Consider the following 15,280-nt stretch of genomic DNA (forward strand, 5'->3'; position numbering starts at 1 on the left):
GATGTGAGATTGGGCCAAGGTCTGGCCCCACTGTGTGTGCGCTCAGGTGTCCTTGCATTTGCTGAGACCTTCTGTGCCCGCCTGGGTTCCTCTGGTGCTCAGCTCTGACTAACATGAAGAAAGTCGTATTACACCCTAATAACAAGAAGAAGTCAGATAATCTACAAAATCCTCATCTCTTTTAGCCTGTTTCAGAGCCGAGAGAGGCCGGCCCCCATGGGAACAAAGTCTCAAAGGTGTGAAGACGCACAGAGGAGAAGTCACGCCCCACAGCGGACCCCCTCGGCAAAGTAGGAAGAGGTGGCTGCCATGGGGGAAAAGAGTGACGGGCAATGATTTGTTAATGCCTGCGTGTCGCTGGCAGGACAGACAGTCTGGAATAAATGGGCGCCTGAGAGACAAGTTGACCCGGAAGCTCTTTGCACAGGCCCCCGAGGAGGTGCTCCCAAGAGAGACGGGTGGGGGGGGGGGAGCAGAGACAGCCCTCCGCTCTCCCCACCCCTCAGCCCCGCACGCCCAAGTGGGAAGGAAGCATGAAACCCCACCCACACTCCCAGACCCTTGTCTCAAAGGAAGCAGAAAACCTTTCAAAGCTGAGGCAGAGGCCAGGAAGCCAAATTCTCTTGCCAGGAGAAGGACGGGACCCTCCCACCTACCGACCCTCCTCCAACAGGTGGGACCCTGGGCAGCCAAGGGAAGAGCAGGCACATTGAGAAACCCAAGCCCCGGAGCACAGATACAGAGGCCCACTTGAGAGAGCAGTTAGATGAGAACGGAAAACACACCCCGCTCTCGCCATGAGCCCCCAGCTCGCTGAAAAGCAGCAGAATACGTGTCCCAAGGACGTCAGACCAAGGATGTTCCCTTCTAGTTCGAATTTCTGAGCATTTCTGTCTTGATGGTCTCTTTGAGCTTCGCCTCCTTTTAAAGGACATTCCTTTAGGTCAGGTCCACCCAAGATCATCTCCCTTTTAATTAACTTCCAGTCAGGTGACAGCAAGGGCAAGGAGCCGGGCTCAGGAGGAGGGGCTGGTGCAGGTCAGGGGTCTCTCAGCCACGTTAGAGCTCTGCCTGCCTCGGGCTCTCCCTGCCCAGTTCAGCGTGAGAACCCCACTGGAGCAGGACTGTGCAGGGGACGGCGGGCGTCTGTGGAAAGCAGCAAGAGCAGGACTGAAACACTGACCCTGACACTTTAGCAAATTGTGTGTTTTTTTCTGAGCTTCAAATTTGTTTTTTCAACTGTCGGTTATGACACCTACTTCCCGGGTCCCGCGGGCAGGACTCAGCACAGAACCTGACATAGGTAACATGTTTACCGAGTGTGGATTCTCTTCTCCTTTTTTCATTTCTTTCTATAAAACTCTGATAGATGACAACACATTTTCCCACTGTTATCAAATATCCCAGAGTTCACTGGGATATTTTAAGAAGAGGGCCACTACAAAACAGAGGCCTTGCATGTGTATAAACTCTCCCCCTTTGATGCCACCGAGGCCAGAGCACGGAGCACATTCCCTATGTTCACACGTAAGTTGATCATCTATTAAAAACTATCAATAGAGAACTTTCCTTATTGGCTATTCTCAGCACTGATAGTTCTTTAAGGAGCAAATCTTTACCTTACTGGCAGGTTGCAATTGATGTTTTGGTAATAACACCAAAACCAAAATGAAGCAAAAGCAGTTTCTTGTCCAACAGAGCATCAGTTATTATCGTTGGGGGCATTGTCGGGATGACCCTTGGATCAGCCTTCATAAGATTCCTCTTAAGAGCCCTACCCAAATTATCTAGAAGAGGAAGGAAGGATCGAAATGACCAAAAGCTTATTTCTCATCCCATACACCTTTAAGCTGAAAGTTAGGTTTAAAACACAAACTTTATTTTAAACCATGTGTTTCTAAATGTGGCAAAGAGAACTTAGTGGTATGAAATGTCTGAGTGTGACCAGAGAGGGAAATGGAGGAGGGTGTGCATGTGGGTGGGGAGAATGAGGAATTGGCACCGGGTTGCTACGGGGTCAGACGCCTCTATCCTCCCAGAACACGGAGAGCCTGGGGCGGCTCCAGGGAAGGGTCCAGAGCCTCTGCAGGCGGTAGGCAGTGTGACCGCTGGAAGCAGAGATGAGCAGAGGGCAATGGAGAAGAACAGGGGCCATGCTCAGCAACTGGAGTTTAGGACGTTCTCTCCACAGCTTGGAGAGCAAGAAGGGGAGAGAGGGAGGGACAATCTGCAGTGTGGGGTGGCTGAGACAGAGAGGCTCTTTTTTCTTTTTTTTTTTAAGATTTTATTTTTTTAGAGAGATGGGGAGAGGGACAGAGGGAGAGGAACAAAAAATCTCAAGCAGACCTCCCTGTGAGCATGGAGCCCTATGTGGGGCCCAAACCCACAACCCTGGGAGCACAGCCTGAGCTGAAACCAAGAGTCCAGTGCTTAACCCGCTGAGCCATGCCATCCCCGTGCCCCAAGAAGCTCTTCCGCAGTGCCGGACTTCTCTGTGGGCCCAGCTTTGCCTCTGACTGACTGTGGGATCTGCGCAGGTGATTTCATCCTGCTGTCTACGTTCACTCATCTGTCTTTAAAAAAGTGTGGGCACCGGGGGGCTCAGTCGCTGAAGACTCTGCCTTCGGCTCAGCTCATGATCCAGGGTTCTGGGATCGAGCTCCTCGTCGGGCTCCCCACTCAGCGGGGAGCCTGCTTCTCCCTCTCCCTCTGCTGCTCCCCCTGCTTGTGCTCTCTCTCTCTCTCTCCCTCTGTGTCAAATAAATAAATCCTTCAAAAAATAATAAAATAAAAAACAAAAAAAAAGTGTGGGGATTTATAAAACAAGTATCAACAGCGAACTGGAGAGGCAAATGCATGTTGGATAATGGAAACAGTGCCTTCATGTTATGAAATGACGGTCTATCATAAGCCAGGGGTTTTAAGGCATCATCTTTCAATTCTACCAAACGGATTCTAACAGACATTTTCGTCTCCTATTTAAAAGATGTGACCAAGGCCACACGTGCCGCAGGACAGCTGGAGTCTAACTACCACGTCCCACTCCCCCCCACCCCCGTCCCCGCCCCAGTGACTCTGGCCTTCTCCGAGTCCTCAGTGCTCATCTCTTTAGAAGTCAGATGTGACTAGTGTAACTCAGATCTCACGCAAGCAGACTTTTTTCTCATGGGAGGCTGACACTCCCCACCAAATAGCTGCTTCTACCAGGAGCAGAACTGCCTCTGTTTTAAGACAGCTCCCTTCCTATATAGCTCCCTCCTCCCCCGCGGCAGGGAGCTGTGCCTATTTTGTACACGTAGGAGAGTCCCAAATACCTGGCCAGTCACAGGCGTGAACATGAGCAACAGAAGCGGGATGGCTCACGGGTGCGGTGGGAGGTCACAGCGCTTCTTCTCTTTGAAAACCAGTGTACAGATCCTGTTTTTATACCGGGTTTTTTGTTGTTGTTCTTGTTTTTTCTGAAATCACCATTTTGAGTGTATCTGTCTCAGGTCCAAATCCACGCCCTATAGGCACACAGATAAGGAAAATTATTAAAACAATGAATGGTTAATGGTCCAAAAGGTACGTGGGGCACCATAACCATGACATCCATATGCATTGTTCCCTTCTCTGGACTTGGGGAGGACTTCCCTCCCTTCCTCTGACTTTCCTCCATAAGCCAGGATGCCGGCTTCTGGTCACTTGTATATTCCCCAGATTCTTGCTTCCTTTGGCAATGGCTGCCCATTACTAAGAAAATCCAACAAAACCACGCTCTTGAAACCATATTCCAAATATGACCAGATGCTGGTCAACAGGTTGGCTCAACCGATGGGTGGTTCAAGGTCAAACCATCTCTGCTCCTGGAAATAGACCCAAGGTACATGTCTCACCTGCAGAAGGCTAGACATCCTCTTTGTTTCTCGGGCAAAATGACATGAACACAGGCCAGTGATAATGCCTGACAAATCAGAGTGTGGATCACCTTCACAGATTACGTGATAGGTACAATGAGCCAATAACCTTTTCTAACTTCAGATTCCCAAACAAAGGTCTCTGCCTAGAATCTTACAGGGTCATAATTCTGGTATATTCTAGTCAGCTCTAACATGTGAAAATCTAATATACAAAATCCTCTCAAAATCCTTTTACATGTCACATTTTTTAAAACTTCAAAAGGATATTCATTAAAGTCTATCTTGAGATAAAAATGAAACTACTAGTTATAATTCAGTTTTCCATTTTGAATTTTAAAATGCACATTCTTTGTGGTCTTGGCATTTTTCTTGAAAATGAACAGTATGGTATATTTTAGGACATAATTCATATGGGAGAAAACACGTTTAATGTCAGCACCATCCTAATTTAAATGGTTTGCACATTCAGAGGAAAAGCTTAGTGTTAACCTTGCTGCTGAGGATTCTCCAAGAGTGCAGCTCCGCGAGGTAACAGACTCCTCCCAGTCAGAGGTCGGGCCTGCACCTTCTGGGGACCGCGGATCGGTAACAAGTAAACCTGTGCTTTAAGTTCTCAACCCCTGGTTGGCAAAACTTCCGTGGGCAACAGATTGACCTGGCAGGCGCTTGCTCAAACACCATGGCTGGGACCTTCCCACCCCACCCCAGCTTCAGGTTCTGTAGGTTTGGGGGCTGGAGCCGAAAATGGCATTTTTTAACAAGCACACAGGTGGTATGGAAGCTGCACTAAGCCTGGGACCCTACTGAGAACCAGTTATAAGGCATCTCTTTTTTATTTTTTCATTTTTTAAAGATTTTATTTATTTATTTGACAGGGAGAGACACAGCCAGAGAGGGAGCACAAGCAGGGGGAGTGGGAGAGAGAGAAGCAGGCCTCCCGCTGAGCAGGGAACCTGATGCGGGACTGGATCCCAGGACACTGGATGGAGACCTGAAGCCAAAGGCGACGCGTCACCGGACTGAGCCACCCAGGCGCCCCAGGCATCTCTTGTTTAAAGGTCGAAATTCTCTCTCAGAGAATCAGGGTAAAACCCACACTTTAACCTAAAGGACCTCGCTCAAAAGCCATCGGATCCAACATCCCTCGTCCAGGCCTTTCGGACCCTTTTTCTGCCATTGAGGCGGTTTGGGAGGCGCACGGGGGAGTGGGAAGGGGAGACTCGGATCACTCCCAGCAGGTCAGGTCCCTGCGACACATGGCTCTGCCCCCCCCCCCCCCACTCCAGCGGGTCACCAGCAGTGCGGGCCTGAGCTCTGGGGGGATCAGGGGGACAGAGGAGAATGGAGAGGGGTGGAGGGTGACAAAGGGGGGACAGGGGTCACAGAAGGGGGAGGGCGGCTCCGGAGTTGGGGGGAGGGACGGAGGGGGTAGGACGGATGAAGGGAGCAGAGGGGGCTGGGGGACAGAGGAAGATGGAGGGGACAGAAGAGGATGGGGCCAGAGGATAGACAGGGGCTGAGGAGCAAGGAGCGGTGACGGGGTGGGGGACAGAAAAGCATGGAGCATGGAGGACTGGCGGGGGACAGCAGGGTCAGAGGTGGAGGCGACCGGAGGGGAACAGAGCAGGCCAGGGGCGCAGGGCGCCCCGAGGTTGGGGGAAGGGTCGGAAGGGGCAGAGCAGAGGCAAGAGGGGAGCAGCGCGGCCCCGACTGAGGGGGACAGGGACTCGGGGGCCCAGATGGCTCCCTTCGGCGCGGCCACAGCCGGGGCACACTGAGCCGCTCTGCCGGGGGCCCGGGACGGGCCCGGGGTGACGGGGCCAAAGTGACCGGCCCGGGAGAGGGGACGGAACGAACGTCCGGACTCGGGACGGGGACGGGGGCTGAGTGACGAGAACCGCGGGGAGAGGGACGGAGACGCGACTGCCGGTCCGAGCGCTGGGCCGGGGCGACCCGGCCGGCTCCCAAGCCGGGGCTCGGGGCACGGGGACCGGGGGATGGGATGCGGACCGCGGACGGGAGCAGCGGGTCCCTCGGCCGGCCGCGGGCTCACTGAGCCGCTCTGCCTGCACCTCCCAGCGCCGACTCCTCCGGCGCGAGGCGGCCCGCGCCTTATATACCCTGCTAAAAATAGCCTGCGAGGACGCCTTCCAATCAGAGCCGCCTGAAGTTCGAATTGAGCCAATGGCGAGGGCCGTGATGGAGAGGCTCGGTCACGCCAGGCGGGGCCGCTGTGAGTCACCGCCTGCCATTGGCCGGAGCTGACATCACCGGCGCGCAGCCCCCGGGCCGGGCGCAGCGTGATTGGGCGGTGCGCGGGGCGGGCGCGGAAGAGTCACGTGGGGGGGAGGGAGTGGGGGGAGCCAGGCGGGGAGGAGGGGGAGGCTGGCAGCGGAGCTTTGAATAGGGAAGTTTTGCAGGGGTTACGTTTGCAGTCAGTCCGGTGTTTGCAAATATTGTGTGGGCTCGCGAGCGCGTCTCTGGGCTCCGGCAGGATCCGAACCCGCGGCGCCTAATTGCTGTGCACTGAGTTTGCATGAAACTTTGCCCGGCGCTGCAGGCACGGCCGCGGCGCTCCCGATTTGCAGACCGCGCAGCTCCCCGTTCCCACAGCAGCCGTGACTGCCATTCCCCCGCGACATGGATGTGCTCCCCATGTGCAGCATCTTCCAGGAGCTGCAGATCGTGCACGAGACCGGCTACTTCTCGGCGCTGCCGTCCCTGGAGGAGTACTGGCAACAGGTAAACAGGCGGCTCGTGCGCCCTAGCCCGGCGCGCCGCGGAGGTGCCTGCGCGCCCGGGCACGGTACGGGGTGCCGCAGGCGCATTTCTGTTCCTTCTTCTTTTTTTTTTTAATGGCTCGGATACCTTTTTTTAAAAAATTGACATAATCAGTCTTAGGACGCACTGGTGCTGCCTGCGTGCGGAAGGCACTTTCCCGGGGCCTCCGACGGCGCGCGGTGGAGTTGTCACAGCGGCGCGGCCGGCGGCGCTCGGGCTCCCCCGGAGCTGCCGCCGGCTTCCGGGGCTCCTGGGCGGCCTCCTCCCGAGGGCAGCGCCAGCTCCGCGGCCTGATCCCGGCCCGAGCCCTTGGCAGAAGTTTGGTGCCTTGTACGAGCTCCAGACCCCACAGCTGGATCTTGTCATATGAACTTGCTGCACTGCCAAGGATTTTTTTTTTTTAATGGGGAATTTGTTTTTGTTTTTGCTTTTTTGGTGTTTGCACATAGAGTTGTTTTTTGTTATTGTTGTTGTTGTTGTTGTTTTTAATTAAAAATGTCACCAGTGAAACCTCCTTTTTTCTCTACTAGGTCATTTCCAGTTTCTTTTTCGTCTTGGGAATCCTTAAGATTTGTTGCGATCTGCCTTGTTTTTCTTACCTGCTTCTTTTGTCGACCAGAAAAAAAAAAAAAAAGCCAACAATGTTTGCACAACCAGTGACTTATCAGTCATATGACAATGAGCCCGTCCAAATTGCTTCAAGTCTGAGTTTGAGAAGAGTCTTGGTTTCCGGCATTTTTTTTAGTAGAGCTGGAATTTTTGACATTGGACATTTAAGAAAGTTAACCCCCCACTTCCCCAGTTTGTTAGGATTGCCTGAAGGGAGAGAGATTCTGACACTTGTCCCATTGTCTAAAAATATAGAAGGAGGGATGGGGCAGTCTCTCTGCCAGGCTAGGCTGTTTGCTTTTTGTCACAAAGTGAATTAGCAGATCAAATATATTCCGTGCGTTTCAAAGCCTAGAAAGCTTTTAAAAGGGATGAAGTGCAAAGTGTTGCAACCTTCACAGGCCTGCTTAATTGTTCCCAGCCCTATCCTGCCTTCCTCTCCCCTCCCCCCTTTTCCTCCTAAAGAAGCTGCTCCCTAGGACGTGATTGAAATTGATCTAAGTAGTTTCCTTCGGGCATTTGGGATTTGGGCCCCAAGCCAGGCTGAGCTCCCGGGTCGCCTTCAGAGGCGTTTCAACTCTCAGAGAGCTGCGTTTTGGTCCCCAGTGCTTATCAGCATAATGGAGATTTTAAATTAGCCAGATTATTAAAGTTTAACAAGATCTCAGTAAATGTGCTTTCCTTTCTCTTTGGCACGTCAATAAAATACCTTGCCGTCTCTCCTCCAGATACTGTTTCTCAGAGCCCTGTCCTATGCACTGTAACTCAGACGTCTAATTTTAGGGGTAAAGAGAAAACAATCATTGTTTTTTTTCCCCTTTGCTTGCTCATGCTAGCTCTGTGATGAGTCTGTGGGGAGGGGGAAGGGTGTGTGCGGTATTGTAGCAGGAGCATTTGCTAAGTAAGCAAGCAAGCATGAGCCCTTTGGGTAGGCTTTGCTAGTCCTGAAAATGATCTGCGAAACAGAGCAGAGTTTGCCGTAGAAATTTAAGTCTGTAGAGTCACGTTTGTATGGACAGCTTATATGGACATACAGGCAGCTGATCCTAGTAAAGATAAGGGCAGATATAATTTAATTCTAAAATGTTTCCTACCGTTTTTCTTTTCCAGTGGCTAGAAAGTTTGAGATGGTGGGGAGAGGGGATGCTGGTCTGTCGGCAGTTGTAGCTTCTTGAAAGGTTGGTTGTGGGGCTGGGGAGGGGCACTGTCCGGGACACACTGCATGTATACTTGAACCGGGTCCTTTTTTGGCCGCTGGTCAGAATTTCAAAAGGAAGTCTCCTTTGGCATTGCGTGAAAGAAACAGAGTGATGACTCATACAGTTGTACTCTTGGCCAGTAGATAAAGTTCTGGTCCATTGTGGGACTCCCAGCAGGGCTGGGGAGGAATTTCCCCTCCTGCGTGGTTTACAATAGCAGATAGCCATTCTGGAATTATTGTTGCGGCTCCTGTTTTTCTCTGGCCACTGTGGAAGTCATTAAAGTTGTGTGCGAGCTCGGCCCCGCAGCACTTGCGAATGGCATTCTTTGAAAGCCTCCTAGGTCGGGGCCCTACAGGAAACGGGGTGTTTTCTCCGCAGCTCCATTGACGTCCCTGAGTGCGGACCCTCAGCTAGCTGCGTCCGCTCGCGGAGTGTGGCCCTGTCCTCTCCTCTCAGCCTTGTCTCTAAAGAAAGACACACGCAATGTCAGAACACATTGCCTCGCGTGCAGCGCGGCCTTTCTATGTTGTGCGTGAGAAAGGAGGGCCGCCCAAGCATTCCTTAAAGCACATGGTTCTCGAGACTGTCAGATGATCTGGTTAAACCTGTCGGGGGGCATGTGCCTGAGGCTGGTTTTCTTTGTGTGGTTTACAGAAACTCTGTAGTCACGTCAACACTGGTAACTGTGACAAAGGTGGCCTAGTGACCCTCAGTCCTTGTGGCCACTGGTCCCACCTGGAAAGGCCTGGAGAGGTACCCACGTCTGGTCCTTCTCCTGAGTGCATATGTCCATTCCTAGAAACAGCTTTCCTCTCGCTGTCATAGAGACGCAATTCTTACAGCACCACGGCCACGTTCTGTTTGCCCTTGACTCCTGCATGTTTTTTGGAAACGTGCTTTCAGTTCCATTGTTAGTCGTCATCACGATCACGTGTGTTCTTGTGGTTCCTTTCACACAGACCTGCCTGGAGTTGGAACGTTACCTCCAGAGCGAACCCTGCTACGTGTCAGCCTCCGAAATCAAGTTTGACAGCCAGGAAGATCTGTGGACCAAAATCATCCTGGCTCGGGAGAAAAAGGAGGACCCGGACCTGAAGCTTTCCTCCAGTCCCCCCGAGGATGCTCTGAACAGCCCCGGCTTTGCTTACAACCTGGAGACCAACAGCCTGAACTCCGATGTGAGCAGCGAGTCCTCGGACAGCTCCGAGGAACTTTCTCCCACCACTAAGTTTACCTCCGACCCCATCGGCGATGTCTTAGCCAACTCGGGCACCCTGAGCAACTCCGTCACCTCCACGCCCCCGTCTTCTCCAGAACTGAGCAGGGAGCCTTCTCACCTGTGGGGCTGCGTGCCGGGCGAGCTGCACCCCCCCGGGAAGCTGCGCAGTGGGACTGCAGGAAAGCCCGGTGACAAGGGCAGCGGGGACGCCTCCCCGGATGGCCGGAGGCGGGTGCACCGCTGCCACTTTAACGGCTGCAGGAAAGTTTACACCAAAAGCTCCCACTTGAAAGCACATCAGCGCACTCACACAGGTCAGTCCCTCCTGCGACGCGGGAGGTGGGCCACTGGTGGGCGCCACTGAAGTGCACCAGCCCTGGGAGGGGGCCGGGGCTCCGCAGGAGGCTGGCAGAGCAGACACATCCTCACCTCATGCTTCCCCAAAAGAGTTGGGTCTCTGGGGAGGACAGAGTAGGAGCTCAAGGACTGGACGTGTGTGCCCGATGCAAGGGCGAGACTTTCAGATTAACCACATGAGGTAAATCCTGTTCTCCCCCTACCCCATCCCTCACTCGCTCCAACCTTCCTGGTGATCAGGGGCCTGTGTGCCCGCTCCGGGCATCCTGTCACATGGAGTTTCTTCCGATTTTCTGAAATGAGACTGGAGGGTGGGGGGGTGGGGGGAGGGGCTGGCTGGGGGGGGTGGGGCATGCAGGTGTGGGGGGGGGGCTGAGCCATGCGCTCAGCGGGAAGCAGTACAGATCCCTGGGTGCTCGCTCAGATGTCCTCTGTGCATCACGTGGCCTTTGTTTTCTGCTACGAGTTTTAAAACAAAACAAAACAGCTTTGTAGTGAAAGGCCACAACTCAGATGAACCTCGCTCAGACGAAATTCCTGGGAGGGGAAGGGTCACACACATTCCCGAGCCGGGAGGGATGTGATTTTGCACGTGCAGTCACGTCAGCCGTGACCTGCCCCGGGACAGTGATGAGAGAGGACCTCTGAGACCTCAAGTCGGGGTCCCCTGGGTCAGGACCGAGGTGCCCCCCCGCCTCCCCCATCTGTCCCGCAGGCCCACTCGGGCACTGGCTGGGGCAACGTGTTGAATTTCCTCAGGCAGCACTTCTAGTGAATTCGTGTTTATCGTCTGCCCGATGGAAGAGGTCGATTTGGTTGCTTGATTGTCATTTAGAAAGTGCTTTGAAGGCCCCAGGATGGGGTTTCCCAGAAACTCATGACCTCAGTTTTAGAGAAGTGTCGTTTCCCGGAGGAAAGTACAAAGCCTCATTCCACAGGGAAGTGAGTAAGGAACAAAATAAGTGCTTGAGAGAAACCGTTTCCATGGAGAGAGCAATAAAACCCTGCCCCCGCCGGGGCTGTGGGTCCAGTGGGCTGACACGTCACCTCAGAAGTATTTCGCCAGTCTGAGTATTTGTCATTCTTACACGGTAACGCTGAGGACAGTCACATGGGCCCTGCCCGGCCTGGGTCCGTCCGCAGCGCTGGGCGGCCCAGGGCTGCTGGGTCAGGAGGGCACCCCCTGACCCCTGTGGCCCCTCAAGCCCTAACCAAGGTGGGCCCCCAAGCTGGCAAATGAGTTGACTTTTGTCCGACTGCTTCTGTGTGCTCTGTCGCCACACACCTCCTCCTGTTCAGTGAAATCACGGTGTGCCTGTCGTGTGCTCTCTTCCCAGGAGAGAAGCCTTACAGATGCTCATGGGAAGGGTGTGAGTGGCGTTTTGCAAGAAGCGATGAGTTAACCAGACACTTCCGAAAGCACACCGGTGCCAAGCCTTTTAAATGTTCTCACTGTGACAGGTACGTGCACAAAGCTAGGGACCAAGGATGGCCTCTCCTCCGGGGAGGGACAGGCCGCAGCAAAGAAGGCAGGCGCTTCCCTGTCCCTTGCTCCCGCCTGCGACCTTCTCAGAGAGTCTGTAATCTGCCACTTGTCCAAATTAGGAAGAGCCGGGTTCTGGGTGCATGAGCATAGGGTGATTTCATTCATACCCTCTGGAGGTTGGCCTTCAGCCATGCAGCCTAGACGGTTGAGTAATGGGGTCAGGTGAGATCCCCCAGAGGCCGGATCGGAGTCCCTCCTCTGCATGCCCCTGCGCTGGGCTCTCCTGCCCCAGCAGTACGAGTGGTAATGGCCGTGACTCTGTGGACTCCCCGCTTCCCTCGGAGGGGGGCTGGGCCGGGAGGGCTGTGAGCTCCTCCAGGCGGGGACCTAACTTGTCGGGGGCCGGTTGCTCCGCAGGTGTTTCTCCAGGTCCGACCACCTGGCCCTGCACATGAAGAGGCACCTGTGAGGGAGCAGAGCGGCGAATCCTGCGGGCTAAAAGGCTTCCAGGCTGAGAGACAGCCGTGGAAGGAGGGTGCGCGTTCCAGCCAAAGCATGCCATTTTGCACCCCACCCAGTTGCCTCCAGGACCTCGACTTGGAAGGTCTTTCGAGGGCGAAAACGTCATGTCAGAAGCGGCGGAGCACCCGCGGTGTGTGGTGTTTGGGTGGCCCTGGACTCGCCACGGGTACCTGTCTTCCGAGTGGTCCCTAAGCCTTTGCCGTGAGCATGTGCACTGAGAATGTTACTGGTTGGGTTGACTGTCTGCGGAGGGTCTGTTCGTTACTGACTGTGTGATGGGGGCAAGAGTCTTTTTCCCTTGCGGTGGCGAGACCGCAAGAGGCAGCGAGCGCGGAGTTTGAGTGTTCTGTGTGCGAGGAGCATCCCACGAGATGAGATGACCACCGATCATTTCCTGGGGCTGGGGATCTGCGCCTTAGGGGGGATTAAAAGTAAAAGATGTAAAAAAAAAAAAAAAGGGAAAACATGGAGGGCGGGCGTGGGTGGTCAAGACCCCCGGCGTGGTGGATGGGTGTGGGGAGGGAAGCCCCTTCCCCGTGTGAGAGAACTTTCCGTGTCTGGTGCAGCTACGAAAAAAAAAAAAAGTGCAATGTGTCAAGTAGCTTGTTTACTTGCTACAACAGAGCTCATTTGTTACCCGTCGTATAAGCTGTGTATTTACGAATATAACACATTGATAACTTTTCCTTATAAGACAAAAAGTAATGCATGGTCTGGGGAACTATCTGCTTTCCATTCTTAAATCAGGACTACAATGTCGGTTCCAGTTACTGAGCAGCTAAGATCGGATTGGTCGAATTCAGTGATTCCCTGGCCATCTGGGCCTGGGATACACAACTCTTCCCCACCTCCCCCCAACCCAGCGATTTCACAACACTCCCCTTTCAGAAAGGCGTTGTGCAGCTAGGGTTATTTTTTAAATGATTCTGAATTTGAAGTACCTTTTTGGAGAATTTCCTGGTGCCCTTTGAAGACATTGGGCATATGTTGGGTATCAAGAATGCTAGGGCTGGGAATTGCTAGTCTAATGTTGCATTAGACTAAGAAGCTAAAATTTTTCTCCGTTGGGTGGATAAAACCACTAAAGCTTAGAAACTGTTTTCTCATGCAGCTAAGTTTCTCTTATTTATGCCTTGAGGACTAATTTCTGGTTTTCTAGCTGTTAATGCACTGTAGATCTTAATAATGGTGCCTTATGCAAGTGGCCCCTTCCGTGGGGGTCTCATACAGGGGTTTGGGTGATGCATGCTTTATTAAGGCTCTTTTCTCACCTGGCATTGTACTGTATCAATATATAATACAGAAACAAAAATCTCTTTTAAAGTCCTCCTTCACAAAGACAAACAGAGAGATGAAACTCCCCAAACAAGTCAGTATTTACTCGATATTTTAGACAACTTGACTTCAGTGTTAAAGTGGAAAACAAATGATAATTGGGAAATTGGACCATTTCTGCCACCATGAGACTTTCATATAGACTTTGCACAACAATTGTATAGATCACACACCGGCTGTATGGAATATGTAACATTTTCACACATATTAAAGATACAGAAGTATAAAGAAACAATGTTAACGTATTTGCTTAAAAGGCACACGCTCCACATATCTATCTAGCTATCTGTCGGTAATACAGAAAGTATATTACTTTTTTTAAAAAAGTGGGCAGAATTCTTGTGTATGTATATTTGTGTGTATAGTGTGTGTATGTGTGTATGTGTGTGTGTGTATATATATACATATATATAGATAATATATAAATATTTTTTTAAGGAGAAATGAGAATGTTTAGATAGAAAATTCCACAGCCTGTGAAGAAATATTTCAGAATGGCCATAGAGGAGGTAAAAGTAAAAACCGTAACTTTTATAAAGGCTTTATCTGTAATTTAATGATTCGCTACAGATCCTTGGCGTCCAATCTATTTCAGACTGCTGACTTTGCTCATCATTATTGGCAGGTCCAGAATAAGGGACCTTCGGCCGTTTGAAAGTGGCACGGAGGGAATCCGAGCCCACTAATTGGTCTCAGACACACTAAGGGTTTGATTTTGAATTTCAGCCTTATTAGAACATCTACCCTAAGAGGAAGGTAATCACAGGGATTCTTTTTTAAAATACTTTTTATGCAGATGAAGCTATTTTTTCCAGCACATAGATTCTTCCAGTTTTTCCAACGAGTAATTTCCCCGAATTGGTGTACCACAGCATGGACAGCTGCTAGGTCATCCAGCTGCTGGCTTGTGGGTGTGGATCTTTTCTTTATATATATGTATATATATATATATATATACACATATGAGTCTGGCTGGGCTGGTATTTTGTTTGATCTTCCTGGAAATGAGCAATGAGGAAAGCTCACATAACTGTTTTTTTTTTTTGTTTTTTTTTTTTTTTAATCTGGGCTGATGGATACACTTACCTGAAGAGCTCATTTCATTTTGCTGAGGGGAAAATGCACTTTTCTTTTGGCAACTCCAAATCCAGGCACTTGGTTTGCTGGGTTTGGGGAAACTCCTTTTTTGGCCCTGCTGTGTTACTTAGCCATAACAATTCCATTAAGCAAGAAGGTAAACAAAAGACAAAAAAGGAAAAAAAAAAAAAAACCCGAAACCCACAACAACTTGCACCGGCTTGTCTCACTTACGAAACACTGAGAAGTTGTGGGGCTGGGTGCTATGTGTGGACGCCTGTAATTTTCATAATAAGCAAGGACATAAAGAATTACATTCTGTTCAGGTGATAACTGAGCCTCAATCAAGCAGAAACTTTTTGCTTGACGTTAAAAAAAAATTTCTATTAGTGAAATTTCTTTTTTTTTTTTTGAAGCACCCTGTTAGCTAAAGAATCTTTGTAAGATTTTTGTAAAATTTTGTTTTACAAGATTTTATTTGAAATTGTTTTTTGCAAGATTGTTATATTTCTGTATGAATGTATTTTTTATTGGAATAACATAAAAGAATTCTTATCAGCATCTTGAGTCTGGTGGTTCTTTTTCGGAGGGGGCAGTGGGAGGGGGCCGGTGGGGGGTGGGGGAGGGGTGTCGAAAGAGATTCCTGTTCTATTAATCAGCCTGGCTCCTCCTTGGGAAACATCCCTTGTGCAATTCTGACAGCCGCTTGCCTGCCTTTCCCGAAACCCTGACTTTTAAACAGCCTGTCCTGGGAGCTAATGTGGAAAGAGGAACCTGATGTTACTCTCAGGAA

General features: G+C 51.3%; 1 protein-coding gene across 2 annotated transcripts; it reads left to right on the forward strand.

The window, feature by feature from the left end:
* The first annotated feature begins 6,297 nt into the window (after positions 1-6,297).
* On the forward strand, positions 6,298-15,048 carry KLF6 (Kruppel like factor 6). 2 transcript variants are annotated; one of them, XM_046012694.1, is made up of 4 exons: positions 6,298-6,641; positions 9,451-10,024; positions 11,405-11,528; positions 11,971-15,048. In XM_046012694.1, the coding sequence occupies exons 1-4, from the start codon at positions 6,540-6,542 to the stop codon at positions 12,020-12,022; spliced, it is 852 nt and encodes a 283-aa protein (XP_045868650.1). In that variant the 5' UTR covers positions 6,298-6,539; the 3' UTR covers positions 12,023-15,048. The 2 variants fall into 2 exon arrangements, with proteins under 2 accessions (XP_045868650.1, XP_045868649.1); XM_046012693.1 differs by lacking the exon at positions 6,298-6,641 and having other exon boundaries at positions 8,489-10,024.
* Positions 15,049-15,280: the final 232 nt, after the last annotated feature.

The sequence above is a fragment of the Meles meles genome, chromosome 7, assembly GCF_922984935.1.
Source record: "Meles meles chromosome 7, mMelMel3.1 paternal haplotype, whole genome shotgun sequence".
Lineage (NCBI taxonomy): Eukaryota > Metazoa > Chordata > Mammalia > Carnivora > Mustelidae > Meles > Meles meles.